The sequence below is a fragment of the Meyerozyma guilliermondii genome, genomic scaffold, assembly GCF_000149425.1.
Source record: "Meyerozyma guilliermondii ATCC 6260 scaffold_3 genomic scaffold, whole genome shotgun sequence".
NCBI classification, from domain to species: Eukaryota; Fungi; Ascomycota; class Pichiomycetes; order Serinales; family Debaryomycetaceae; genus Meyerozyma; species Meyerozyma guilliermondii.
In genome coordinates this window covers 752,450-777,856 of record NW_001809798.1, presented here as the reverse complement: position 1 = coordinate 777,856, position 25,407 = coordinate 752,450, and the positions used below count along the sequence as shown (strand labels likewise).

At 43.4% G+C, this 25,407-nt stretch overlaps 11 protein-coding genes across 11 annotated transcripts; 6 read left to right on the top strand and 5 right to left on the bottom strand. All coding sequences in view use genetic code 12, as the record gives it.

Annotated features, from left to right (window-relative positions):
• Positions 1-612: 612 nt before the first annotated feature.
• On the top strand, positions 613-2,871 carry GCN20 (putative AAA family ATPase; the record flags this gene model as incomplete). The annotated part of the gene is made up of 1 exon (XM_001484955.1): positions 613-2,871. One exon carries the CDS (start codon positions 613-615, stop codon positions 2,869-2,871), a length of 2,259 nt encoding a protein of 752 aa, XP_001485005.2.
• A 123-nt stretch (positions 2,872-2,994) lies between these two features.
• On the top strand, positions 2,995-4,281 carry PGUG_02733 (N-acetylphosphatidylethanolamine-hydrolyzing phospholipase D; the record flags this gene model as incomplete). The annotated part of the gene is made up of 1 exon (XM_001484954.1): positions 2,995-4,281. The coding sequence occupies one exon, from the start codon at positions 2,995-2,997 to the stop codon at positions 4,279-4,281; it is 1,287 nt and encodes a 428-aa protein (XP_001485004.2).
• A 1,259-nt stretch (positions 4,282-5,540) lies between these two features.
• UBP6 (ubiquitin-specific protease) lies at positions 5,541-6,995 on the bottom strand (the record flags this gene model as incomplete). The annotated part of the gene is made up of 1 exon (XM_001484953.1): positions 5,541-6,995. The coding sequence occupies one exon, from the start codon at positions 6,993-6,995 to the stop codon at positions 5,541-5,543; it is 1,455 nt and encodes a 484-aa protein (XP_001485003.2).
• A 143-nt stretch (positions 6,996-7,138) lies between these two features.
• Positions 7,139-8,146, bottom strand: GLO1 (lactoylglutathione lyase; the record flags this gene model as incomplete). Its single annotated transcript, XM_001484952.1, has 1 exon — positions 7,139-8,146. The coding sequence occupies one exon, from the start codon at positions 8,144-8,146 to the stop codon at positions 7,139-7,141; it is 1,008 nt and encodes a 335-aa protein (XP_001485002.2).
• A 292-nt stretch (positions 8,147-8,438) lies between these two features.
• PGUG_02730 (3-methyl-2-oxobutanoate hydroxymethyltransferase) lies at positions 8,439-9,377 on the top strand (the record flags this gene model as incomplete). The annotated part of the gene is made up of 1 exon (XM_001484951.1): positions 8,439-9,377. The coding sequence occupies one exon, from the start codon at positions 8,439-8,441 to the stop codon at positions 9,375-9,377; it is 939 nt and encodes a 312-aa protein (XP_001485001.1).
• Positions 9,378-9,404: 27 nt separating this feature from the next.
• PGUG_02729 (phosphoglycerate mutase) lies at positions 9,405-10,121 on the top strand (the record flags this gene model as incomplete). The annotated part of the gene is made up of 1 exon (XM_001484950.1): positions 9,405-10,121. The coding sequence occupies one exon, from the start codon at positions 9,405-9,407 to the stop codon at positions 10,119-10,121; it is 717 nt and encodes a 238-aa protein (XP_001485000.1).
• Positions 10,122-10,230: 109 nt separating this feature from the next.
• ENA2 (Na(+)-exporting P-type ATPase) lies at positions 10,231-13,491 on the bottom strand (the record flags this gene model as incomplete). Its single annotated transcript, XM_001484949.1, has 1 exon — positions 10,231-13,491. The coding sequence occupies one exon, from the start codon at positions 13,489-13,491 to the stop codon at positions 10,231-10,233; it is 3,261 nt and encodes a 1,086-aa protein (XP_001484999.2).
• Positions 13,492-16,761: 3,270 nt separating this feature from the next.
• Positions 16,762-19,110, top strand: PGUG_02727 (uncharacterized protein; the record flags this gene model as incomplete). The annotated part of the gene is made up of 1 exon (XM_001484948.1): positions 16,762-19,110. The coding sequence occupies one exon, from the start codon at positions 16,762-16,764 to the stop codon at positions 19,108-19,110; it is 2,349 nt and encodes a 782-aa protein (XP_001484998.2).
• Positions 19,111-19,529: 419 nt separating this feature from the next.
• On the bottom strand, positions 19,530-20,594 carry PGUG_02726 (uncharacterized protein; the record flags this gene model as incomplete). Its single annotated transcript, XM_001484947.1, has 1 exon — positions 19,530-20,594. The coding sequence occupies one exon, from the start codon at positions 20,592-20,594 to the stop codon at positions 19,530-19,532; it is 1,065 nt and encodes a 354-aa protein (XP_001484997.2).
• Positions 20,595-20,825: 231 nt separating this feature from the next.
• AMN1 (Amn1p) lies at positions 20,826-22,292 on the bottom strand (the record flags this gene model as incomplete). Its single annotated transcript, XM_001484946.1, has 1 exon — positions 20,826-22,292. The coding sequence occupies one exon, from the start codon at positions 22,290-22,292 to the stop codon at positions 20,826-20,828; it is 1,467 nt and encodes a 488-aa protein (XP_001484996.2).
• Positions 22,293-23,149: 857 nt separating this feature from the next.
• ROD1 (Rod1p) lies at positions 23,150-25,363 on the top strand (the record flags this gene model as incomplete). Its single annotated transcript, XM_001484945.1, has 1 exon — positions 23,150-25,363. The coding sequence occupies one exon, from the start codon at positions 23,150-23,152 to the stop codon at positions 25,361-25,363; it is 2,214 nt and encodes a 737-aa protein (XP_001484995.2).
• Positions 25,364-25,407: the final 44 nt, after the last annotated feature.

Below are 25,407 nucleotides of genomic sequence, written 5' to 3'. Positions count from 1 at the left end.
AACGCTACCCAGAAGATCCAAACTTTGATCAAAGAGAACCCAGTGTTCATTGCTTCGAAGGTAAGTACCATTAAGATTTCTAGATTATGAAAATTTTACTTTCAGTTCAATTACTAATTTCAGTCCTACTGTCCTTACTGCCACAAAACAAAGCAAACCATTGGTTCTATTACCAAGGAGGCCCACATTATAGAATTGGACGAGCTTGCTGATGGTGGTGAGCTTCAGAATGCTCTTTTCGAATTGACTGGCCAGAGAACTGTGCCAAATGTGTTCATTGGTGGCGAGCACATTGGTGGAAACAGTGACGTGCAAGCGTTGAAATCTGCTGACAAGTTGGAGGAGAAGATCAAGGCTGTATTGTAGGAGTATAGAGAATAGAGTGAATATTAGTGAACGAAAGGAAACTGAAAGAAGAGAAGACATAGGACACAAAGTGTAGTTTATTTTATTTCTACCTCTAAAACCAATTGGTCCACCAATCGGTTCAACATCAATTGGTTCACCCTAGATGGGACAATTAGTCCACCAATTGTTCCCCAATTGTCAATAGTCACTTCTGGCTCTCACTATCGCATTTTCAGTTATTCGCATCGAAAATTTATTCTCACCATGTCAAACATAGGTCTCCAAGTTAGACAAGCAGTCCCAGGAGTAGATCCCGTGGTCGTGGATTATACCGTAGGATACATCCAGCATGTTACAAATGCCACTGAAGACAGCGTGGCTGCACAACAAGTCAATATTGACGAAGAAATGAATTTCATAAAAGGTCTTTTGCTTAATGCCGGAGGACTCGAAGATAAGGTGGATAAACTCGTGACATCGACGAGCCAGCAAATCGCAGAGAAACTCAAGGAGAACATGGCCAAGTTGGAGTTGACAGGTGATACTTCTAGGCGGCTCTTGGACATCAATTTGTTGAAACAGAATAGTTCGAAGAGAGACATTAACAGCTCATTGGCGCTCTTAAATGCTAGCAATGATATTGAGCACACAGGAAGAAAGATGGAAAGTAGAGTGGACAAGAAGAAATTGGAAAAACAAGAAAGAAAAATCGCCAAAAAGGTGGCTAAGCGGAACAACAAGTTTGTTCAATATGAGGCTTCCAGATTGCTCAATGAAAAGAAGGAAGATGATTACGATTCGTTCTTTTTGGAGATTAACCCACTCGATTTCGGCTCTAGTGCTGGTAAGTCCAAAGATATAAAAATTGACGGGTTTGATTTGTATGTTGGAGACGGTCAGAGAATTCTTAGCAATGCGTCTCTCACGTTGGCTCACGGCAGAAGATACGGTTTAGTGGGTCAGAACGGTATTGGTAAGTCGACGTTGTTGAGGGCGCTTTCCAGACGTGAACTCAACATTCCTAAGCATATAACTGTGTTACATGTGGAACAGGAAATTAGAGGCGATGATACCCCAGCTTTACAAAGTGTGTTGGATGCCGATGTTTGGAGAAAAAGTTTGATACAAGAGGAGGCCAAGATAAACGAGCGCATAGCAGAGATAGAGAAATTGAGGCTGGAGTTCGACGAAGATTCCAACGAGGTGAAAAAATTGGACAATGAAAGAGAAGATTTGGACAAGCATTTACAAGATGTCAATGAAAAGTTGTACGAGATGGAGTCAGATAAGGCGGAAAGTAAAGCTGCAGCCATACTTTTCGGGTTGGGGTTCACAAAAGAGTCTCAAATGAATCCTACCAAATCGTTCTCGGGTGGTTGGAGAATGAGATTGTCGTTGGCTCGTGCCTTGTTCTGCGAACCCGACCTTCTTCTTTTGGATGAACCTTCCAATATGTTGGATGTTCCTTCTATCACCTACTTGGCAAGATACTTGCAATCGTACAAGTCTACCGTGTTGGTAGTGTCTCACGACCGTGCGTTCCTCAACGATGTGGCTACAGATATAATTCACCAGCACTCTGAAAGATTGGACTATTACCGTGGATCGAATTTCGACTCGTTCTACGCAACCAGAGAGGAAAGAATCAAGAATCAAAGGAGAGAATACGAAAATCAAATGGCTTACAGAAAGCATTTGCAAGAATTTATCGACAAATTCAGGTATAACGCTGCGAAATCGCTGGAAGCTCAATCCAGAATCAAAAAGTTGGAAAAACTTCCTATTCTCGAGCCTCCAGAAGACGACAAGGTGGTGACATTCAAGTTCCCTGAGCCTGACAACTTATCGCCGCCAATTTTGCTGATGCAAGACTTAACTTTTGGCTACGATCCATCTCATATCTTGATACGAGACGTCAATTTGGACGTTCAAATGAACTCAAGAATTGCATTTTGTGGTGGTAACGGTACTGGTAAGACCACACTTCTTAAACTCTTAATGGGTCAGCTTACGCCATTGCTGGGTTACGTCAATTCTAATGGTCGTTTAAGAATAGGTTACTTTGCGCAACATCACGTTGATGCCATGGATCTTAGTCTTTCTGCGGTTTCGTGGATGTCTAAAACATACCCTGGGAAAACAGACGAAGAGTACAGACGCCATTTGGGGTCGTTTGGTATTACCGGCTCGTTGGGGCTTCAAAAAATGCAACTTCTTTCTGGAGGTCAGAAATCGAGAGTTGCATTTGCAGCCTTGTGTTTGTCACAACCTCATATTTTAATTTTGGATGAGCCTTCGAATCACTTGGATACTCAAGGTTTGGATGCGTTGGCAGATGCCTTGAACGAATTCAAAGGAGGAATTCTCATGGTATCACACGACGTTAACATCATTGATCGAGTGTGTAATGAGATCTGGGTTGCCGAGAACGAAACCGTCTCTAAATTCCCAGGTGACATCCACGCCTATAAGAAACACATATTGGAGTTGGCTGATGCATCGGGAGTGGTTAGGAAGCACTGACTATATACTATTTCAAGACTCTCTTTAGATCAAAACTCACTCTTTAGATCAAGTCTCACTCCAAATTTCTTCTCATCTGTACACCGCGAAATCACAAATCGCAGTTTATTTACAGTTTTTGCCATGTCTTTTCTATCTGGACTCTCTTGGAAGTCCAAGATAGGATGGGGAATTTTACTCTCTTATACCTCGTTTGAGGTGTGCTTACAGGCAAGATCGAAATATGTCGTTTACAAGCGAAAACAACAACTAAAAACCTTGAATGATGACGTTTCCAAATTCAAATCGGTCACGGTTGCTGGAATGTTTGTTAATCCTTTTGAGGAATACCGCCCAATGACGGCATTTGAGTTCATATTGGTGCGGTGCATGGAACTCGTAGAGAGTTTCTATGGAAATGCGGTTGAACTTCACAATAAAGTGCCCAAAAATGGCACGACGGTGGAGGTGGAAGATATGTTGGAGCAATTCAAGCCAGATCTTGAATATTTGCGTAAGAACTCGGCATTATTACACTATTCGTTGGCAAATGCCTCTGGTGCAGACTGGTCTTTCAGAAACAACTTTACGTTCACATGGCTTGGGCAATCTTGCTCTCTTTTGCAGATGTCTGGAATCAACATTATGACTGATCCCATTTTGGGAGACCATCTTATCTCGTCCCACTTTGGACCCAAGCGCCTTACAAAAGCGCCTATGACCCTTGGTGACATCAAATATGCTACAAATGACTCGTTGGATTTTGTGCTTGTGTCCCATGACCACCCAGACCACTTGGAAATGAAGGTTGCGTCAGATATAGGCAACACCAGTACTTGGATTGTGCCTCTCGGTCTCAAGAAGAAGCTCGCTAGAAAGGGGATATTTCGGGTCATAGAAATGGATTGGTGGGACGCAGTTTCATTGAATCAATTTTTCGATGGTTCGTTGCCGGACGAGTATGAGGTTGTTTGTCTTCCTGCTATGCATTGGTCAGGACGGTATGTTCTTGACTCCAACCAATCGCTTTGGTGCTCTTTCATGATCCGAAGAAACGGCGAATCCATATTTTACCATGCTGGTGATACTGGCTACCTGGAGGAGCTTTTCAGTGCTATTGCCAAAAAGTACGGCAACCTATTTTTTGGGCTTCTTCCCATCGGGCAATACTGTCCACTGTGGCACCAGAAACCGCGACATATCTCTCCCGCAGAAAGCTTAAAGATCTCCAACTTGTTGTCCACAAAGTATATGATGGGAGTTCATTGGGGAACCTTCAAGTTAAGTAGCGAGCCCATCCTAGAACCTCGCGATCTTTTGTTAAAGTTATCTAAAGAGCAGGGAACGTTTCCTTGTTACAAGACGCCCGATCCAGGTCGCACGTATCTGTATGACTTGGAGCTGGGCACCGAAACCATCCATGATGGCTAATAGCTACGATATTTATTCATGTCGCAGACTAAACTGCAGACACCACAATCATGATAAACCACAAATTTGTCATTTACAGTCCACCTCCCTTCTCCTGTATTACTATTTACTATGTGCAACTTTTTCCTCAATCTCTGTTCACCACCTTCAATGTCGTTCTTTGTGACTGCAACATGGCTCTTTGATATGCCTGGAACCCCGTATCAGAACGAATCACCGATCCTATAGACATAAATAGACCAAACGTGCCCACAGAACCCATTATATACTGTCCTAGCGTTCTCATGACACCATTTGGACCAGCGCCATTTTGCAAAATGGAAAATCCTCCGAATAAAACACCCACACAAACTCCTACGGTAGACCCCATAAGTGCGCCCATCTTGAACTTGTCGAAATTGGAGGGCTGATGCTGAGCATATTGATACTGTTGGACGGGTGGCATAGTACGACGAAACGGTGCAAAATCACTTGGTTTTACCCCGAAAATTCGGCGGTACGCGCACGCCCCGGTTCTCCAGTAGAAAGTGCGATTTTGGTCTCGTCGTGCTAGAGTAACGATGGGAAACAGTGCATCCAAGTCGGAGACCAAGGTGTTCACGCCATCCACACCGATTGATTTCAGTGCCTCCTTCTTGTCGCAGTTGGAGGGGCTGACACAGGTAGGTATAAATTGCTTGGAGGGAGAGGGAGAAGAATATTGAAATATCGAAAATCAGTCTTGGATTATTGTTGCTTTTAAATGAGCTTAAACCTTTTTATGGAGTTTTTGGTCTTTACAACTCTAATTGATATCCATAGGAGTTGATACCCTTTATTTTTCTCTTTTTTTTTTCCACCAAAACCAATTCACTACTAACTCAGTCCGACTACTCTCGAGCTCAACACACAGAAAAATACATCCAGGACCGTGTAGCGGCAGAATTGGCCAAGTTAGAAAGAGAAACATTGAAAAAATTTAAAGAAACAACCGAAGAATCGTTAGAAACGAGCTCATACGAAGGAACATCTGTATCTGGTGCTAATGACAAAATTGCCGATTTGACCAAAAGATTGAAAGACAACATTTCCAAGGCCAAGGTGCAAACGAGCGATGAATTCAATTCGGCTAGAGAACAAGTGATCAAGTGTTTACGTGACAATGAAGGAAGAAGTTTAAATTGCTGGGATGAGGTGCAGCAATTCCGCAAACTCGCCAACGAGTTGTAGAACAAGGTTGTATAAATACATAGGCTAACAATATTTATAGTTACGTTAACTTAAAGACCGACACCTTTGTATATGAGGATCAATGCACTGTCTGCCTCGCCGCCTCCGGCCAATGTCTCCACCTTTTCTCTACTCACCTCAGATACTTTGTCGTCATTGAACTTCCACCATCTGATGCCTTCAATATCCTTAGGATCTCTTACATATGCTTGGTAATGTCCAGAATCCGCCGATGACCCAGCATGGGTGATAACTGCCCCAAGCTGATACACCGATGATGGGTTCTCGGTTGTGGAATCAAGCGACATTCCTGGTAATGCTGAAGAAAGGTCATCTCTGAACTTGGACTTGATTGACTCTATCTTCATCTGGTCTTCTTCCTCTTGCTCTGTAGGATTGAGCCCAGACGACTTCTTGGACTTTTTGAAATCTCTTATTAACTCGTCTTGGTCCTTTTCTATTTGCCTGATTTTATCACGGACGGCAACTTTATCATTCTTTATCGAAGAATCCAACATCTCGGCCAAATCGAGTTCGAAAGGGAACTGAACTCGTCTCAAGATCTTGGATTTCTTCTGCGTGTCCCTCCTCCAGAAGAATCGCATGAAATGAACAGTGAGATACTTGGGAAGTCTGGTGATTGTACGAGAGATCTCGTACTCGGTATTAGACTGTAAAGTATCGTTATATTTTTCGATTGTTTCCTTCAACCCACTCAAAATGCCATCTCTCAAAAAGTTAGTTTTGATGTCAATATGACAATTCAATTTCAACGAATCTTCGTAATCTACCGTGGCGGCTTCATCAGGAAGCGCCAAACATTTCTGTTCCTTCTTATAAGACAACCGGAAGTTGTCACCCACCTTTAACGTTTGGTCTAGAATTGTCAAAAGTTGCAGGAAGGCTTCCTCAGCATCTTGCTGCTTGTAGAAACCATGATCTTGTTCTGCAAACTGAGGAAAGACGTTACGAAACAACGTGAGAAACAACATAGGATTCACCCTTTCCTGCTTTTTCTGCATTTGGTCGAATGTTGCCCGCAAAGACGCGGTCAACGATTCGTTGGATGTGCTGTTTATCCCATTTGGAGACTTGTAATTCGCCACCTTGCTCGCAATATCATCAATTTGAAACAACGCTTGTAAAGATGAGTTTAAGTAGCATGTATTTCCCAAATTAACCAATCCTGATGGCTCATTGGACACTTTTATCAACAGATTTGGGTTCAAATCTTCGAGAAAAACTTGCTTTTCAACAGGCTCTGAAGGCACAGCCGGAGCAGGGTTTCCAAGTACCATAATTGGTTGTTTCTGGCTCGAAACCTGCTCTTCTATTGGCTTAGAATCATCGATTTTGCCTCCTTTAATCAAGATTTTTTGTCTATCAACGGGAATGTTTGTGATTCCGAAAATCTTCTCCTTGAATTGGGAGCCTGAGGTGCTCGAATCCACGTCTATCTCATATACTTTGCCCGAATTTTTGATCGAAACTGTATTAGTGAACATGCTTCTACAAAATGAAAGTGTCTACTTACTGATGGTCATAGTGGTGGCAAGTCAATCTGCAGGGGAAATAATATAGTGAATGGTGTATTGATGTAAAAGCTATAAAGGTGCAAATTACGCTAAGCGGCTAAGAAGATGAACTACTAAAACTTGGATGGAAGAATTTCAATCCAGTAGTTATCGGGGTCCCTGATAAATGCCAAATTTTTCATTCTGCCCTGGTTGAATTTTACCTGCCATTGTTCGTCATTACCACCCAATGCCTCCTCAATTTCAGAGCAGAATTTGGCTGCATCATCGCAGGTAATGGCAATATGGCCGTAACCAGTTTTGGCGCCGTTTTCGGTGCTGTTTCCATTATGGTAACCTTGGAACGAGTCATCGGATTCTGTTCCCCAATTGTGAGTAAGTTCCAAGATTCCTTGTCTGAGAACTTGCTGAGACCTTTCTTCCAGTTCTTGCTTGAAGTTTGGATCTTTTGTGTAGGCCAAAAAGTACAAGGTGAATTTTGCACCCTCGTGGACCGAGGTTGAGATAAGATCCATACCAAGTACTTTGGTGTAGAATTCAAGCGACTTTTGAGCATCTTTGACACGAACCATGGTATGATTGAACTTGTAGGTGGACTTATCAGTGCAATCTGGTTTCTTGTTGGTTCCGTTTTCAATCAATTCAATCCAGTATCCATCTGGATCCAATGCAAAAGCAATGTTTTTCTGTCTTCCGTCGGCCGTTTTCTTCTGAAACTTGACATCGTTGTCCAAAAGTTCCTTTTCAGTGGCCTCAAGGTTGTCTACAGAAAAACAAATGTGACCGAATCCTCGATGTTCACTGCCATTACCATTGTTCACGGAAAAATTGTCATCATTTTCGGTACCATAGTTATGGCACAATTCAAGCACGCCATCACGCTCGGTCCATGGCTTTCCCTTGTTGTCTCCAGCCTCAATTGCCATCATGTAGAGAGTAAATTTAGAATCTGGATTGTCCAATTTTTTCACCAAACTCATTCCAAAGTGCTTGGTGTAGAATGGAACCGAAACCTTTGGATCCTTGATCCTCAAGCAGGTGTGGTTCAATAAAAAACTCGAGTCAATGTGAGGCATCCTAATGGGAGAGAAAGTGGTGAATCTGCGGAAAGCAATTCTCATTCTGGTGCGCCTAAATAGTGTGCAGCTGCAACCCAACGGCGCGGACTGCGCGGAAACGAGAAGAAAAATCGGCTAAGAAATGAAAGTATTGCCGATAATTCGTAAATTGCTGTGAATTCATTTCGAGGGAAAACTAGCTCAGAATTTGTTAGATTGAGTTCTGGTTGCTTTCTTAGTGATCTTTGTGATCTTTCATTATTTCTGACCGACTCTGATTTCGCTATCTCGTTCCCAGCCAGTGTCCACCCGTGCACCACTACTTTATAAATTCTCCGAGGTGAGAATCTGCAGCATGATTTCGTACCGAAAGGCTGCAACATGGGTGGGTAAAATACGCCATTTTTCGACGTTTTCGACCCTCAGGTCGGCACATGGGCACAATACAAGAAAGACATTAGCCGATATTAAGCAGCTATACGAAACAAAGCAACCCATAGCAATGGTTACTGCCTATGACTATATTAGTGCTCAGGTCTGCGAAGCTGCAAATGCAGATATTACCCTTGTGGGTGATTCTCTTGCAATGGTGGCGCTTGGGTACAATGACACCAACGAAATACCGTATGAGGAGTTTTTGTACCATATCAAGGCAGTTAATAGGGGAAATAATACTGCAATGGTAGTGGCCGATGTGCCATTTGGGTCCAGCGAATTGTCTACAGAACAAGCAATTGCCACGTCAATTGATATGGTAAAGCGAGGTGGGGTCCAAGGGGTTAAGATTGAAGGCGGACGTAACGTTGCCGCAAAGATTAAAAGTGTCGTAGACATCGGTATACCAGTTATGGGCCATGTCGGATTAACCCCACAAAAGTATCATGCGTTGGGAGGCTATAAATTACAGGGAAATAGTACCGAGTCATCATGGAGCATCTACGAAGATTGTCTAGCTCTACAAGAAGCGGGTGCGTTCTCAATTGTGTTGGAATGTATGCCCAATAAGCTAGCTGAGCTCATCACTGAAAAACTCTCAATTCCCACCATCGGGATCGGAGCTGGTCCCAAGTGCTCTGGTCAAGTATTGGTGTACGCCGACATGTTGGGCATGTTGAGTCCTGACCACAAGAAAGCCAAGTTTGTGAAATCATATGGGAATATTTACGACCAGTCTGTCGATAGTGTAAAGCAGTATATCGCCGAGGTGAAAGATTCATCGTTTCCCAACCCAGACGAACACGGCTACAAGATAAAATCGGAGGTACTCAAGGCATTGAGGACTCGGGCTGGCTAGAAAATTAAAAAGTCATCGTAAATTATTATGCATCCTTATCTTTTCTCACCAAATCTTTTATCTTTTTTCAAGATAATGACAGTGCAAATTGCAGAAAATATAAACCCCGAGGTGCTCCGGGTGTTCATAGTCAGACATGGCCAGACAGACCACAACGTGCAGAAAATCCTTCAGGGTCACCTAGACATCGATATCAACGATACTGGTAGAGAACAAGCACAGTTAGTTGCGAACACTTTCGAAAACATCAAGATTGATTATTTGGTTTCTTCAGACTTGATTCGGTGTCAGAACACTATCAAGCCGTTTCTTTCCCACCACGAAGTTGAACCAAAGATTACCAGCAACTTGAGAGAACGAGACATGGGTGAAGTTCAAGGCATGTATTTGAAAGATGCTAGAGAGAAGTATGGAGATAATTTCCGAAATATGGGAGAACAACCCGAACAGTTTATCAGCCGGGTAGAACAGGAATGGAACTTGATACTCAAGCAGCAGCAATGCTTGAATGTAGCTGTTTGCACCCACGGAGGTGTAATTACAACTTTTGTCAATTACTTACATGATAAAAAAGGCTATTCATTGGGTGAGGGTTTGACCCGAGAAAAGCTAAAAGTACCTTATAACACATCAGTAACTGTTATAGATATCAACAAGGGGACAAAAAACGGAAAGATACAGATATTTGGCAATACTGACCATTTAGGTGCCCAATTTGAGGTAAAGGAGCAAGCGTTACGGTGAGAGACACTGATTAAAAATAGACGAGAGAGACTGATATAATTAGACTAGAATAGAAACAGATACAGTAGCAGAAATAGTAGTAGAAATAACTTATCAATAGCATCTATTATTACACAACGTAATCGGTCTTGTCCATGGTGTTCGATCTGGAGAAAGAAGCATACTTCTGGAATGGGTCGTTTCTTTCCAAGTCATGTTCAGGGTTCTTGGCCTTCTTGGCCTTCTTGCGCTTGTAGATCCGTTTAATCCACTTCCAACCTTCAGCTCCCAAGAGGAACAAAACGGAACAACCTATGGCCACACCCCATTCGTATCCAATGGGACCATGCAAGAACACCTTGTCGTTAATGACAGGAATGTAGACAACTGGGAACACCGACACAAAACCTCCAATGATAGACCAGAATAAAAACTGGTTATCCCACAAGTCAATAGCCGTTTGTTTCCACCATGGGTTGTCGGTATCTTGTCTCATGTAAAAGAGCGAGTTGACTGGATGGATACATTCCCAAGCCAAAATCAAAGCACACCAAGTCATGTTAGCAAACGAAGCAGATCTTCCCTTAAAGACCAACTCACAGACATGCTTGTCGGCACTGGTGGAATTACAATTCTCTCCCAAGTATCCATCACCCTTGCCAAACACGATAACAACGAAACAAAGAAGACAGCAACACGACATCCAGAATCCATAGGCCACCATATCGCCAATCACCTCGTATGTGAAAATTGTGTTGTTTGGAGGCTGGTCAAGAATATCTTCCGATGCCTTTTCTTGACCCAAACCCATGGCTGGGAAACAAGAAGTGACCACCAAAATCCACAACACTTCGACGGGAGACAACGGAAAGACGGAATATCCAGATTTGTCCATAAAGGCCAAACCGATCATCAAATAAAACGCTTGTGCAACGTTTTCCGCCAACAATTGCAAAACAAATTTCTGAATGTTTGCAGACATTCTTCTGCCCTCCTCAATAGCATTCAAGATGGAAGCAAAATTGTCATCGGTCAAAACAATATCAGAAGCATCCTTAGCGACATCTGATCCGTTAAGTCCCATGGCGATTCCAACATCAGCCTTTTTTAATGACGGAGAATCATTGACACCGTCACCTGTCATTGCAACAAACTTTTCTCTTCTGTGAAGAGCTTCTATCATTCTAACCTTGGTTTGAGGAGCACAACGAGCAATAACCAATGGAAGAACTGGCAAGTTGTCGATATCCGCATCACTAAGAGCATCGAATTCACTTGCAGTCATACACATGGCTTTAACCACTTCTTCACTGTAGTGGTACAAGTTACGTGGAATAATACCAACTTCTTGTGCAATGGCCTTGGCAGTTCCTGGATGATCACCTGTCAACATATGAACATTGACACCTGCCTTATGACACAATTTGACCGAGTGGGCAGTTTCGGTACGTGGAGGATCATAAATTCCAATCAAACCTTGGAACGTCAAATTCTTTTCAACATTTTCTCTTTCAGAAAGATCAACGTTTTCTCCAGTGATATCATTGACTGCAAATGCCAATACTCGCAATCCTTGAGAAGACAAAGCATTCATGTTTTCCTCAATAAACTCAATATCGGATTTTGTCAACTCAACAGGTTTTTGGTTATCAAAATCGTTCTTGTCAGATTCATCACTATGGCCCAACCAGTGGGTACAACAAGCCAACACTCTTTCTACAGCACCTTTGGTGTAAACTCTGGTGGTCTGAGTGTCGTTTTGTTTGTAAACCGCCGACATTCTTTTGATAGAAGAATCGAAAGGAAATTCGGCAAGGTGCTCGTAGTTTTCAGCGAGTTGTTCTCTGCCAAAGTTGGCTCTAGAAGCGTAAACTTGAATGGCGATTTCTGTGGCATCTCCATGAGCTTTCCACACAAGTTCTCCACTTTCTTCATCTTTGGATTGATTCACGGTAGCAATGTTGGCCAAGGAAGCAGTGTAGAGCCAATTGCGGTAATTCCTGGGCATTTCAGGTACGTTTGGAGTGAAGTCAATTTCTTCATCGGTCTCTTTAACGTAGTAAGGACTGCGATCAGCAAAGGTGATGTCTCCAACGGTGGGATTGAAGGCTTCATTCGAGTTTTCAACAGAGTAAGTTCCAATGTTTGGAATCCATACCTTCTTGGCAATCATCTTTCCCTGAGTCAAAGTACCAGTTTTGTCAGAACAAATATCATTGACACCTCCAAGGGCTTCCAACGAGTCGAGCTTTCTGACAATGACATTTTTCATCACCATCACCTGAGCTCCAACAGCCATGGTAATGGTCAAGACCACAATCAATGCAGAAGGAATCATAGATAATGCCACACAAATAGCATAAATCGCAACTTCTTTGTTGACGTGCATCTTCTGGGATCCCATCACCACAATAGCAAACACAACAGCCACCCAGAATAAAAAGATAGCGAGCCACGAAAGCTTCCGCTGAAGAGGTGTACCAGTATTGGTACCCAAAATGTTGCACACAACGTCCTTGATGGTACCAAAAAATGCATGGGCATATTCACGCTTCTTGGGAGAATGGTCTTCACTCTTTTCAACTTTTCTTATGAGAGAATTGTTGCCTCTCAAAGACAGAGCGATCTTTCCGATTTCGGTATCGAGGCCTGTGCCAATGGCGACACCTGTTCCTCTACCTTTGGAAACAACAGACGAACTGTATGCCAAATTGAGACGGTCACCAACGGGAATCGGAACGGTAGGATCAGCATATACTTCATTTTCGTCCTTTTGGACAGGCAAAGATTCACCAGTGAGAAGAGCCTCGTCGGCTTCAAGATTCATGCTTTCTATGAGTCTAAGGTCAGCAGGAACGGTGTCACCTACCTTAATGTGGACAATATCACCAGGAACCACTTCCTGAGCAGGAATGGTCTGATCGTCGCCATCTCTGGTGACTCTTGCGGTGGGAGAACTCAAGGATCTCAAAGAGCCCATCGTTTTCTCAGCTTTGACTTCCTGGACAAAACCAACTCCAATATTGATAAGGACGACGAATCCAATGACTCCACCAGAAATCCAATCTTGGATTGCAAGTGCTATAATCATGGAAATGATCAACACCAAGATCATAGCGTTGAACACCTGATGAGCCACGATCTTGGAGTACGAGATCTTGGCATCGTCACCAAGCGAGTTCGGACCGACAGAGTCAATAATCTCCTTTGCTCTAGCCAGCGAAAGACCATCACGCAGGGTCTTATATTTGTCAAGCACCTGAGCAATGGTCAAACGATATGCAAGAGAGCCATCATTGGGGCCAGACGAGGTGTCCTCCGTGTTGATTCTGCGGGTGCTTCTTTTTTCTGAAATTTTGGACGTTTTGGAAGAATTGGAAGAAGAATCCATAATGCTAGATATGTGTGATTGATAGCAAGGTTAGGAACGTAGCAAGGTTAGGAACTTCGCAGCGTTAAACGAGTGTAACAGTGATATGTTCTGTTATCGGAATAGTTTGAGCTAGCAGAGATTCCTATTAAATGAGAAGGTACTCTCCGATAACTACAGCAACTATAATGAATAATTAATCAGGAGCTGCAGAGCTTGAATATCACGCTTTAGTATAGATCTAATGTGGATCTTACTTGGGCAAAATAATATAAAAGTATCGATATTGGTCTTGTAACTTTGAAAACCAATCGCGGACCGATGAATTTCGAACGGCAACTCATCAGCTTTTATATCGGCCCCACTCGCGCAACATTCAATTAGCCAAGAAGGGCCAAGAAGCTGCAGCCTTGGCGCATGCTGTCTGCAGGAGCGTCACGAACGTGGGCATTTACAGTGACAGAAACCTATTGAAAATCTTGGGAAAATAGTGCCGAAATTAGTCTGTGATCAAATCTGAAGCATTCTTTTTATTGTTGGTGCAAAAATTGTTCTTTCAACTTTCTTATAGTTGCAGCCATCAGCCGTGCATATCGGAATTCAGGATCTCCTGCATACACTTCGCCGTGAAGATAAGTCGGAAGTCACGATTATGTCAAATCTTGCGTCTTGGATGCAGGAAACCACCGTCCCCAAATGCGCCAAGAATTCAAGTAGATAACATATCTGCCCCACAGTGCGTAATTGTCGGCTAACGAATTTCGGCCGTTTACGACCGAAACGACCCGTTTGGCTTGGCAGTGCTGCTGCGGCTACATCAACCTCTGGTAATGAGCCTAATACTCACACGATGTATATGGCCAAAGGCACTGGAGCACATTTGTAGAAGAGAAGACCGGAGCATTTACGAGATGAATTCGGAGTTTTAGCTCTTTAAACTGTGGATATCAGTTGCTCGGAGTCACTTCTCAATGCGGCAATGAGTTAATCCGCTCACAATGAGATTCAAAACACACTTTTTTCACCATTTTCGGATCTTACAGTGAACCGAAGATTTATCTAATTCCTATAGTAGCCTATCCATTCTGCTTGAATGGTCATAAAACTGTCTTGTCTAAGAATAGGACACAAACAGGCTAAGGTTTTCAATGTCTTCAGTTCACAACAAAATTTCGGAGTAGTCGCATCTCGATGAGGAACGTAATGATTATCGACAATTTCTCTTTTTGTGAAATTGAAGGTATTCATTGAATATTTCGTGCTACCGTCGTATAAGAATGGAACCACTTTCCATTCTGAGCTCTTGTATGACAAGTATCGGCAGTTATTCAGACTCTTCGACAGATGTAGAACCGGGAAAATTCTACCATATGATCAATGAAATTATTTGAAGGTGGTTGACCTCAAATCATGTTTTTGTTACTCATTTTTGAATGGAATATTATGATTCTGGGTAGCCCAGAGACGACGACCTGTCTCATTGTAACCAACTGTTGAATCATTCTCTGCTTGCCGAGTATAACTTTTGTTTACCATGCTTAGTGGTTACACTAGACGGAATTCTGATTGGGCTTAGAAACATATTCCAAGCAGCTTCAGTACTTGTTTGATCTAGTATCGCTGCGAAACGCAGTGTTTAGTCACATCCACAAGCGTTATACCTCGTGCGATGTAAAGTTTTTGCAACCTTTCTAGATTTTCAATCATTATTTCACTTCGAGTGATTCTGCAAAGATATAATCGACGATACCACTTGAGAGAAACAGACCAAACTCAACAAGATACCAATTGGGGTGCTATACTTGATGTTAGAATCTGTGAGATTAACGGTCGTTTCTACGATTTCTCAATGTTGCAAGGAATCACGTAGTATCAAAACCGCAACATATTAATGCCGCAACTTGGATAACGAGAACCAAGCTTCATTTTTTTCATTTGAAAGAGTCAGTCTCGTCCATCGCAACCTTCGCTGCGTACGTCAAGACGTACCGGTTACGAGCCATGTACAGGATGTGAAATATGTCACACGATGATAAGCAGAATAGACCGATGATAAGAAGCCTAATCAACAGAAAAAAGCTTACCGCACCGGTCAGTATCGCAAACTGACCTTTACGAGGAATGTGATCCACAGTTTTAGGTCTCCCTCATCAATTGCAGAGCTCATCAACGGGTCTATTTTCATCAAAAAGGACACAAAGTCCATTCTATTAACGGAAGTGGATTATATCAAATGAAATCATTGCAAATGATCCCTGTCGCAAAAGTGTCAAATGACTGCGAAGTCCTGCAAGATTAAATCGAGACTATAACCTTCGCATCTTCTGTGAATAATCACCACTTTATAATGACACAATCTTCCAAATAATTGCCTTTGATTGCTACCCGTTTGCTTGTCTGTGGTATACTTTGGTCCATGTTCTACCACTTCTTTATGGAGAGGTAGTAAGTGGTAGATCACCTCTAGCACAAGCGTCTTTCATTGGGCTCAAGTAGCAGGACCCATACTTTCAGTCCACATCCAGTAAGACGCGAACATGTGGGTTGCAAGGGCCACCTTTATATTGAGGGAAAATGGATTTTAGAGCATCTAGGCACGGCCCTTTCCGTTATATCATCATGGTTCAGATCAATGAACACATGTTATGTGATAGAAGACTTTGATAAGAAAATTCGGGTAAGAAAGAAGGAGATTGCTAGCACAATGGTGTCCACAAGTTGGCAAATACCAATGGAGCCTTTAAATCAAATTTGTAAAAAGGTACCGTTCCGAATTGCGATTGGGGACATGACGAATGAAAAAGTTGCAGCTACTGACTTGGGAGTTCCATTCTCTCCTTGTGTCCCAGTTTTTCTCGGTAGTGTTCACGCTCTGAATACAAAAATTAGTAGCAGTATCTTTACGAAGCTGCAATCATATTTGTGAGTCGGTAGACAGTGGAGAGTTCCAGCTGTGCATATTTTGATGTCTTCTTGCAATTGGTTAGTGTACTGCTTACGGCTGCTCGGAATGCTTATTAGTGCCGCTACTTGCCTCTCATGTGACTCTTTATTAGGCAGAACACCAGAACAATTCAACTCGTTTCGCACCTTCTTTCTTACAACACCACTGCTTACTCTAAGTCAAGTTCCTTTCAATTCTTTCGTCATTCTCATCGTCTACTTCTTCAACCGTTTAACAATTTCCCCAATTTCCCATTTTTCCATCAATCCCTCTTCGATCTCTCATCCTCAATCTTATCGATTTTTCAATCGATTTGTTCGCGAATTTTTCTTGGTACATTGTACTTGATGTCTGAGACTGACGCCTCTATTCTTTCGGCCATTGACCAGGGCCAGTTCAGCCTTGCTCAATCTCTCTTGTCCCGAAAACTAAAGAAGTTTCCTAATAAAAGCTACTATTGGGCTGTCAACTGCTATCTCTTGGTCAGTCTGGGCAAACATGAAGAAGCTCTCAGTCAAAGTAATGCCCTAAAAGAGAAGGTTCCAAGCGACCCACATGCTCTAGAAATGTTATACAAGGTTTTTGAACTATTAGGGAGACCGAAAGATGCCAACATGATTTATGAAAATGCAGTTAAAAAGTATCCGTCAGCAGACCTCATTGAATGTTGGTTTCAATTGGCGGTGTCGAAATTTGATATTAAAACCATGCAAAAGGCAGCTATGGCACTCCAGAAACACAAGAAGGGCGATAGGAAACTTGCGATGCGGGCTGCGTTTTGTTGTCTTAATCTTGCCCTGTCGAAGGTTTGCAAAATCACCGAAAAAGAAGCCACATTATATTCAAATCTTGGTGAAAAATTACTAGAACTGTTCGATTTCGTCTCCGGGTCCACTCAGGAAGTCTATGTTTACTGTAAATTGTTGAAGAATAACGAAAAATATCAGGAAATAGCCCTGCTTCTCAGTTCCTACGAGGGTACTTTGGACCTTGATCTTCAATTGCTCTACTTGGATGCTCTAGACAAGCTGGAAAAGTGGGAAGAGTTGTATCTGCTTGCTAAAAAACTTTTATTTGAGGTTCAATTTAACGATTTCGATACTTGGAAATATCTCATCCGGGCCTCCAAAAACACTAGCAGAGACTACGTTGAGTGCCAGGACCTCATTTCTCTGCACCGGCCATCAACGAGAAATAGCCAATTGGCGGCTATCGAAGCTGCAAAACTATATGAAAAGCCAGTGGATGCTCTCATATTAAATTACTACAAGAACTTCTCATCCAAATTGTGCTGTTATACTGATATATCTTACTATCAACCAACACCATTCATTGACAAGATAAAAGAGACTACAAGTGAGATTCTTGCTTCTTCAAAAGTCAACACTGCTAGCCTCATCACATTGGTGAACAATCAAAAATTCATTCAGACCTGGGATGACAAGTTGGATAAACTGGCATTTATTGCTGCAAACTGGGCGATTTATCACAAATTTCAGCCTCTCTTGGCAGAGAAAGTGGAAACAGATGCTTATTCTGCCAATGAATTGATTCTTATGAATGTCGTTCTCAGCTTGGAAGACAAATCTGCATCGAACATTGTGAAAAATATAATCACATTGGAGCACTTACTAGATAAAGATCCTCAAGATTTCAAAGTCAGGCTTCTTTTGCTCCATTTGTATGCATCGATAAATTGTGACTCTTTGGCAGTCCATAATTACAACAAACTTCGCATCAAGATGTTCCAGCATGAATCTTTGAGTCATCTCATAGTGGATTCCATGACTCCCACGAAGGCAAACCTTCAAGAGCTCATCAATATTTATCGCTTTTACCTCAGTGCGGACGGTGAATTGAACGAAAGTGTTTCGCTTGCATTTGAGAAAGAAGTCTACAACAAATTAGAGAGTTTCACTCTGTTCTCCATAAAGCTTAAGAACTCCTTATCAAGGTATGTGCTTTTGCTTCAGCTTATTAAGTTTTGCCGTATACTCAACGACCACCAATATTTGAACTATTTTAGCCGCATCGTCCAAGAGCACGAACTAGAGGTTTCTGAAGGATCCCTCGATGTGCTCGACAATCGTGACTACACTACGCTCTGGTCATTTGGTAGTCAGCCAAACACATCCAAATTGCCTACGGTAAAAAGAGGAAAGGAGTATGTTCAATTAATGTGTGCAAAAGAGCTTTTGATTCTTGAAAATGATTTCACCAAAACGACAAAGTTGATAAAACAGTTCAATAAGGCGCTAAACTCAGAGAAAATTCATGACCAATTGGCCCAGCATGAGCAGTGGACATTCAAGTTATTGTTGAATTTGTTTAAATTGTTCAAGCAACCACCATCAAAGGAATCCGAAGCGCTCGTCAACTTTTTGGTCAAGAATTTGAAGCTTGAAAAGATCAAGCTGGTTGCTAGCGGGGCAGGATTGAATCGTTGTCTTTTTGAAGTTCTCGAGTTTATCAAAATTTACGAACAGATTAGCAGACGTAATGGCTTTAAGAGTGAGATCTTGCTGAAAGCTGTTGCGAATGTTGCCCAAGAAATCAAAAACTCAAAATTAACGGACCTGACACTATCAGAAATTGACAACGTGAGTGCCGATGACGTTCCCCGTGAATCGGCCACAGAAGTTGTCGAAATGATCAAAAAGTCTTTGAAGGAATCATCGTACAAAAAGTGTATATAGTGATCTAAAACCATTTCAAACACTTTCTCCCATCCCCATCATCTGGAACATGGCCTCCATTTTTTCTGTGCCTTTTTTCAACTCATACCGTCGTTGTAGAAGCTCCTTCAGTGCATCTGATGGCTTAAATTCAGCCTTTACAAACGCAAGTAAGTCCTGCTTTTCATGAGACTTGTATATAGCTCGGAGGGCTCTCCTGTAGGTTGCTAAGACTTGCTGGCGGAACAAGAACTCTTCCAAGGACAAGGGAGGCTTTTGGAATCGTTGTGCCTTGTTAACGGGTGCATACAACCTACTAGGTTTCATCGGGAAATCCGCACTGATTTCTCAGCTCTCTAGTTAGAATTACTGTATACAACATCGGTGCTTTCAATGCCTTTATTATATAGTTAAATGACGAATTCATGATGCTGATGGTGCTAGTTGGCACCAAAGGGATGTGGAATGAGCCCATTGAGGCGCCATCTCCAGCGTAGTTTTTGTCGTAAGCGTTCCAACCAGGCGAGATCAAGATGTCGTTCTCCTTGTCCGAGATGGTGGTGTAAAGTTCCAAGTAACAGAGGCGAAAATGTGCCTTGTGCTGGTTCTATTTGATACTTCTGCAGGATATCTTTGAACATTCGTAGTAAGTTTTGGTTACATTGGGTATCGCCTGTTTGATGTGAAGTTTCCGTCCTGCTTTCTGTCCAGTAAAGTTCGTTGAAAAATTCCTCGTATGTGTCCACACACTCCCAACAGACAAACTCCTTGTATAACGATTTCGTGGGCTGGCTATTTGTGGTGTATTCTTTTTTTGGCCGCTTATTGTTAGATATTACGGTGCTTATTTCGTAAAGCGGCCTATTACAGATATCGCAATATTTGAGATTGTCGGAACCAGGAATCTTGCCAAAGATCTCTTCTATGTCTTCTTTGGGCCGGGTGGCATAAGTCTCGGACGTTGTTGTCAGCTCCTCTGAAATTTTGCGCTTACCACTTACAGTCATATTGCTGGTCAGAACAGTGGAATTGCACGACAAGAGACTCAGAGTCTCATATTTGTTGAGTCTTCGCTTGAAGATGTCAAGCGACTGTTTACGGGACACAGCATGTTCATGGGCTTTTTTCTTCGAATGGGGCAGCTTTTCAGGTTTCTGAACGTAGTCTTCAACTAGTACTATTGGGTCGTCTCCAACATCAAAACTATCATCATATGACATGTCATAGGTAGTGTTGATTATCATAGAGTCGTTACATGTTTCACTGTCCATTTTCCTGGATTTGGCGGGTGGAGGGAGTGGTAAAGAAGTTAATTTTGTGTCGTCTATGAGGTCCAAAGTTGACGATTTCGGCTTCAATGAGTGTTGTTTTATTTGATTCTGGAAAGTATCTGGGCTTTCTTTGAGTACAGGAGTACCCAGCTCTTCGAATTTTCGCCTGAAGGAAGGCGACGGTCCGCCATCCGGATTTAAAATTGACTTGTTGACGTGGTCGATTGACGACATGTGGTTGTTTGAGCTCAATTTGAAAGTTTTGTGAATTTGTATTTAGGTACTGATGCTAAGATGCACTTGGGCCACTGTGGTATCGTAATATCGACGAAAAGCACCAGAAACGAGCGAAAAGAATATGAATGGAATGGGTTGCTTCTCCAGAGAACAAATCGAGATGTAAATAGTGAGGAGTTTATATGCAGATCTGTTGGGTGCAATTTTTATGATACACGATAAATGAATTTAAGACCTATTAATGGTTGATGCAATAAGTTCTCGGTATGGTTTGTCGCCGTCGTTTTCGCTGTTTGCCCATTCCGTGATGTTCTTGAAAATTCTTTGTGAAATTGTGCGATCCATTTCGATTTCCTGCTGGCGCATTTTGCGGCAGAGCGGTTCACACACTTCAAGAAGCATGGAAATTCCTTTCATTTCTTGTCTTCTCTTGAACTCGATGATGGGTCTGAAATTAGTAATCCGGTCGGCATTCATGAGTTCGAGCACCGAAAGTTGTGGAAAGTAGTCGCTGTAGAGGATTAATGGAATGGACTGGTTGGATATGTAGCGGCAGTTGTTGAGCGAAAGACGTTCCATGTGGTCACTGCAATTAAGAGCCAAGTCCCATACAAACCTGTCAGACACATTGCACCCGGCAACGCCGACGGTCGAGAGGTTGGGGTTGTTTTTGGCCAAGAGACTCATACTGGCATCGGTTATAAGGTGGCCCTTATTTTTGCGGCCAACGTTGATTGTGGTGAGTTTTTTGCAGTTTGTAGCAATGTAGTATATTCCAGCATCCGTAATGAGTTCAGAGGCTCTGATATCCAATAATTCAAGATTGGGACACTTTTTAGCTGTAATTTGCATCAATTCATCATCGGCAGTTTTGGAGCCAGTTATCACTAGAGACTTCAATTTTTCACCAAAAAAGTCAGGAGAAGCGTTGATCTTGGGACACATAAAGAGCTCTAGGCGTTCCAAGCCTGAAAATTCCGAGATGTGAAGAAGCCGGTCGAGAGCTGGTTGCTTCATATGGAACATTTTGTGGAGTACAAGTTCTGTTGGTCTGAGCACAGCGCCAGGCGAAATGCTTTGCAGAAAATTATGGAATTTCCGGGGGTCATTGAAGCACAATTTCTTGTGGAGAATCTCGGTAGCGGCGTGATGGAAAAGTCTATTGATTTGCAAGCAGGTGTACAAGATGTTGGATCTAGATGGGTGAAGAGGTGCGGGATCCTGGAGAGCTTTCGAAGCTCTTTCTTTGTCGCCATATATCAACATTGCGTGGTCGAACGAAAGCGGACGTCGGCGGATGGGGGCCACCTCGTGGGGCACCACGGGGTTTTGAAGATGTGCAAATTCCACAATTTTATGAACAATTTCAGGTATGTCGAATATCGATGGATGAGGAGGAGGTGTGGCTGTTTTCACGGGCTCTTCGAAGTAGTTTTGAAGAGGAGGAAACAAAACACACGTTCTCTCCACTATGGGTGAAGATTCAGCGGTGGTATCGTCAGAAAGATCAGGAAGTGATTCGAGGTCAGACGATGAAAACGACACATCCAGATCGCTTAAGTACAGTGGGTACGACGGAGACCGATCTCTCCTACGAGAAAAATGCTTGACAGACGACGCCCTTGAAAGTGGAGGGGTACACACAGACTTGTGTCTTTTGAGGGACCTTTCGGCAAAAGCATCATGGGAAAGCATGGAGAAGGTTCGTGCCTGAAGGAAGACTAGGGTGGGACCGAGAGCAAATCAATGACTCGGAGACAACGAACTATAATTAGAAACCACCAGCAGTGGGATATTAACAACCTAGATGGGTTGGGAGCAATAAATTCTAGGGAGGCACAGCCAAGCCTTTAAATAAATCTAAAGGGACCAGCCAGGCGATGCAGACGAACAAACTAGCCAGGGGTTACAGGATTTTAGAGTTACCGACATATGCGTTGTAGCTGGTTACTGGCAAGATGGCTGGTGCGCGGCCCCAAAACGGTTGCAAATTAGTGCGAAGCCAGGGAAAAAATATGTCGCACGCGACCCGGGGCCAGGTACAAGGCTGGATTAAGCGAGCCCACGCCGTGGGGGTTAGGGGTGACAGGTTTGGTGCAGAATGTTGAGGGTTTCAGAATGGGCAATTGAGTATGCGGTGGTGCTTATTTGACATTTTCGTCTTATTTCAAATTGGCTTGCTAGAACAATGGAGGTAGTGCGGTTACTTACCAGTGAAATATTTGGGTGCGAAATCTAACGGTTTATAAAACATCCACTAAATGCATTATTTGGAAATAACACAAATGTGACTATTTGCTTCATTTCATGTCACCTTCATTCTTAAGTTTCAATCTTCTTCGCACAATCTAACCAATTAGCCTAAATGCCAAATGTTCACCCCAAACAGGGACCTGCTCTTTTCCTGCACCGAACGTTCAGCCACGCTTGGCGCACCGTCCCGGACTAACCCTTTCGATTTCTCCGAGACTGTACACAGGCGGCAAAATCCCTGATAACAAGTTTCTTTTTCGATCCTTCTTTTGTTCACCGTTAAACTCTAATCATCGCAGATGCCGAAAAAGTCTGGTGGCGGCTCCAAACTGGCGGTCTTATTCGATATCCGCCTCTACAACTTGGATCATGACGTCTTGGTGGTAAAAGGTACCCAACAGGAAGCAGCTTCTTCCCTTCTTTCGGGTCGGATTGTTTTGTCAATAAACGAACCTTTGACGATTCGAAGGTTGGGACTCCGTCTTTATGCCACGCTTCGTTTGAACTGGACAGAAACCATCCAAGCAGGCAAAACTGCCATGCCCAAAAATCACCGGTTTGACAAGAAAATATTTGAGCATGTTTGGGATGCCAACGAGTTCAACACACATTTATCAGAAATGGCAGAATTATCTCGAGAGCACTCGGCCGAAAACCTTCGAGGATCTCGACTCTCGTCCAAACGCAACAAGTCATCTTCGAGTCTTCTGCTTTCTTCGCCTCATGGCTCTTTCAGTAACCTAACCAGTCTCAACTCCAGCTCGCGTGGCGGCCGCAGTCACGTTCTTTCCACGGGAAACTACGAGATCCCATTCAGTGCCGTGCTTCCTGGAAGCATGCCCGAATCCGTAGAGGGACTTCCTGGCGGATCTATCATCTACAAGCTCGAGGCATCTATTGATCGCGGCAAGTTCCACCAGCCGTTGGTCACGAAAAAGCACATCAGAGTGGTACGCACGTTGACGACCGATGCAGTGGAGCTCTCGGAAACGGTGGCAGTGGATAATACCTGGCCTCAAAAGGTGGAATATTCGTTGAATGTGCCCTCAAAGGCAATTGCTATAGGCTCTGGAACTCCGGTGAGCATGATGATGGTTCCACTTCTCAAGGGCCTCGGTCTCGGAGACATCAAGATCCAGCTAGTGGAATACTACTCTTACGTTGGTATCATCCCACCGGTACATAACGGTGAACGTGTGGTCAGTGAAAACTTCATTCCTAGGCCAACTGAAGAAGAGGCAGAATATCAGTTGGATAAATGGGAAGTGGAATCGTTTATTCGGGTTCCAGCTACCCTCTCCAAGTGTACCCAAGACTGTGAAATCCAGAATTACATGAAGGTGCGCCATAAACTCAAGTTCGTTATAGGGTTGGTGAATCCCGATGGCCACGTTTCGGAACTTAGGGCGTCATTGCCCGTGCAGTTATTTATCCTGCCCTTCATCTCTGTGCGTGCCAAGCCTGATGAACTAGACGAAGACTGCCAAGATTCAGACGACGAAGAGTTGTTCACGACAGAAAGATCCAGTTACACAAGCTTGAACGAATTAGGCGGACAAGACTCGGCAAATGTTTCGCACGAAAACTCGTACACATCATTAACAGGACTCATGGCTCCGCCGCTATACGAAAAACACATCTACGATCGTCTTTGGTCCGAAGTGCTGCCCATTGAGTCACCACTTTCGTCAGGGTCAGCCACCCCTCGCGGCCCACCACCTGACGCCGACATCGGTCAGTTTTCAATGTCTCCCTTGGATTCGGCACAGTTGAACGAGAACCTCCGACTTCTCAGCTTACAGCGTCAAAATGACGAAGATTCCAGTCGTCCTCCATCGGCCGCAGGAACACCAGGCGGAAGAGCTACGTTCAATCTCGGAGGTGAGCCCAGTGGTGGCCAGGAAGGCGATTACTTGACTAGAGGAAGACCCATACCCATCAGATCGTTATCGCAAAATTCGCAACTCTCGCCAACCTATTCGCTTCCTCATGGCCAGTCGCTCTCACCGCTCGTCAGTCCTGGACTTCTGTCTCCTCCAGCACATCTTTCTCGAGTCGCATCTGCTGCCTCATCGCTAGATGCCAGAAGCCTTACGAGGCTTCCTACGTACTCACAAGCTCTCAAGTCGGATGCTAGTGAAGAAGTTCTTTCACCAGCTTACGAGCCTCCAACTTCAGGTTCGCACATTGGATCGCATGGCCTGTTGGGCCTGAACAATCTGAGCAGTCCAGGATTAAACCTGCTCTCTTCATCCCCTACACATTCGAGTCACATAGCAAGTCCCCAGCCCAGCAGAATATCCACCATGCCGTCGCGAACTCCAGGACTACTGGTGATATCACCAATGTCTGCGTCGCCAGGAATTTCGCACCCACTCTTATCGCAGCCCTCAAGTGTGGCCCAGCCTTCTAGCAGTGCTTCCTCTCGAAGTGCAGTTGCTGGAGCCCCAGCAAAGTCTACTTCTAGTTTGAACTTGCACAATCTCCACTTTCTTAACAAGAAGAAGAAATGAACACTATATATACCTAGACAATCCTCCATGTATGTGCAGGACAC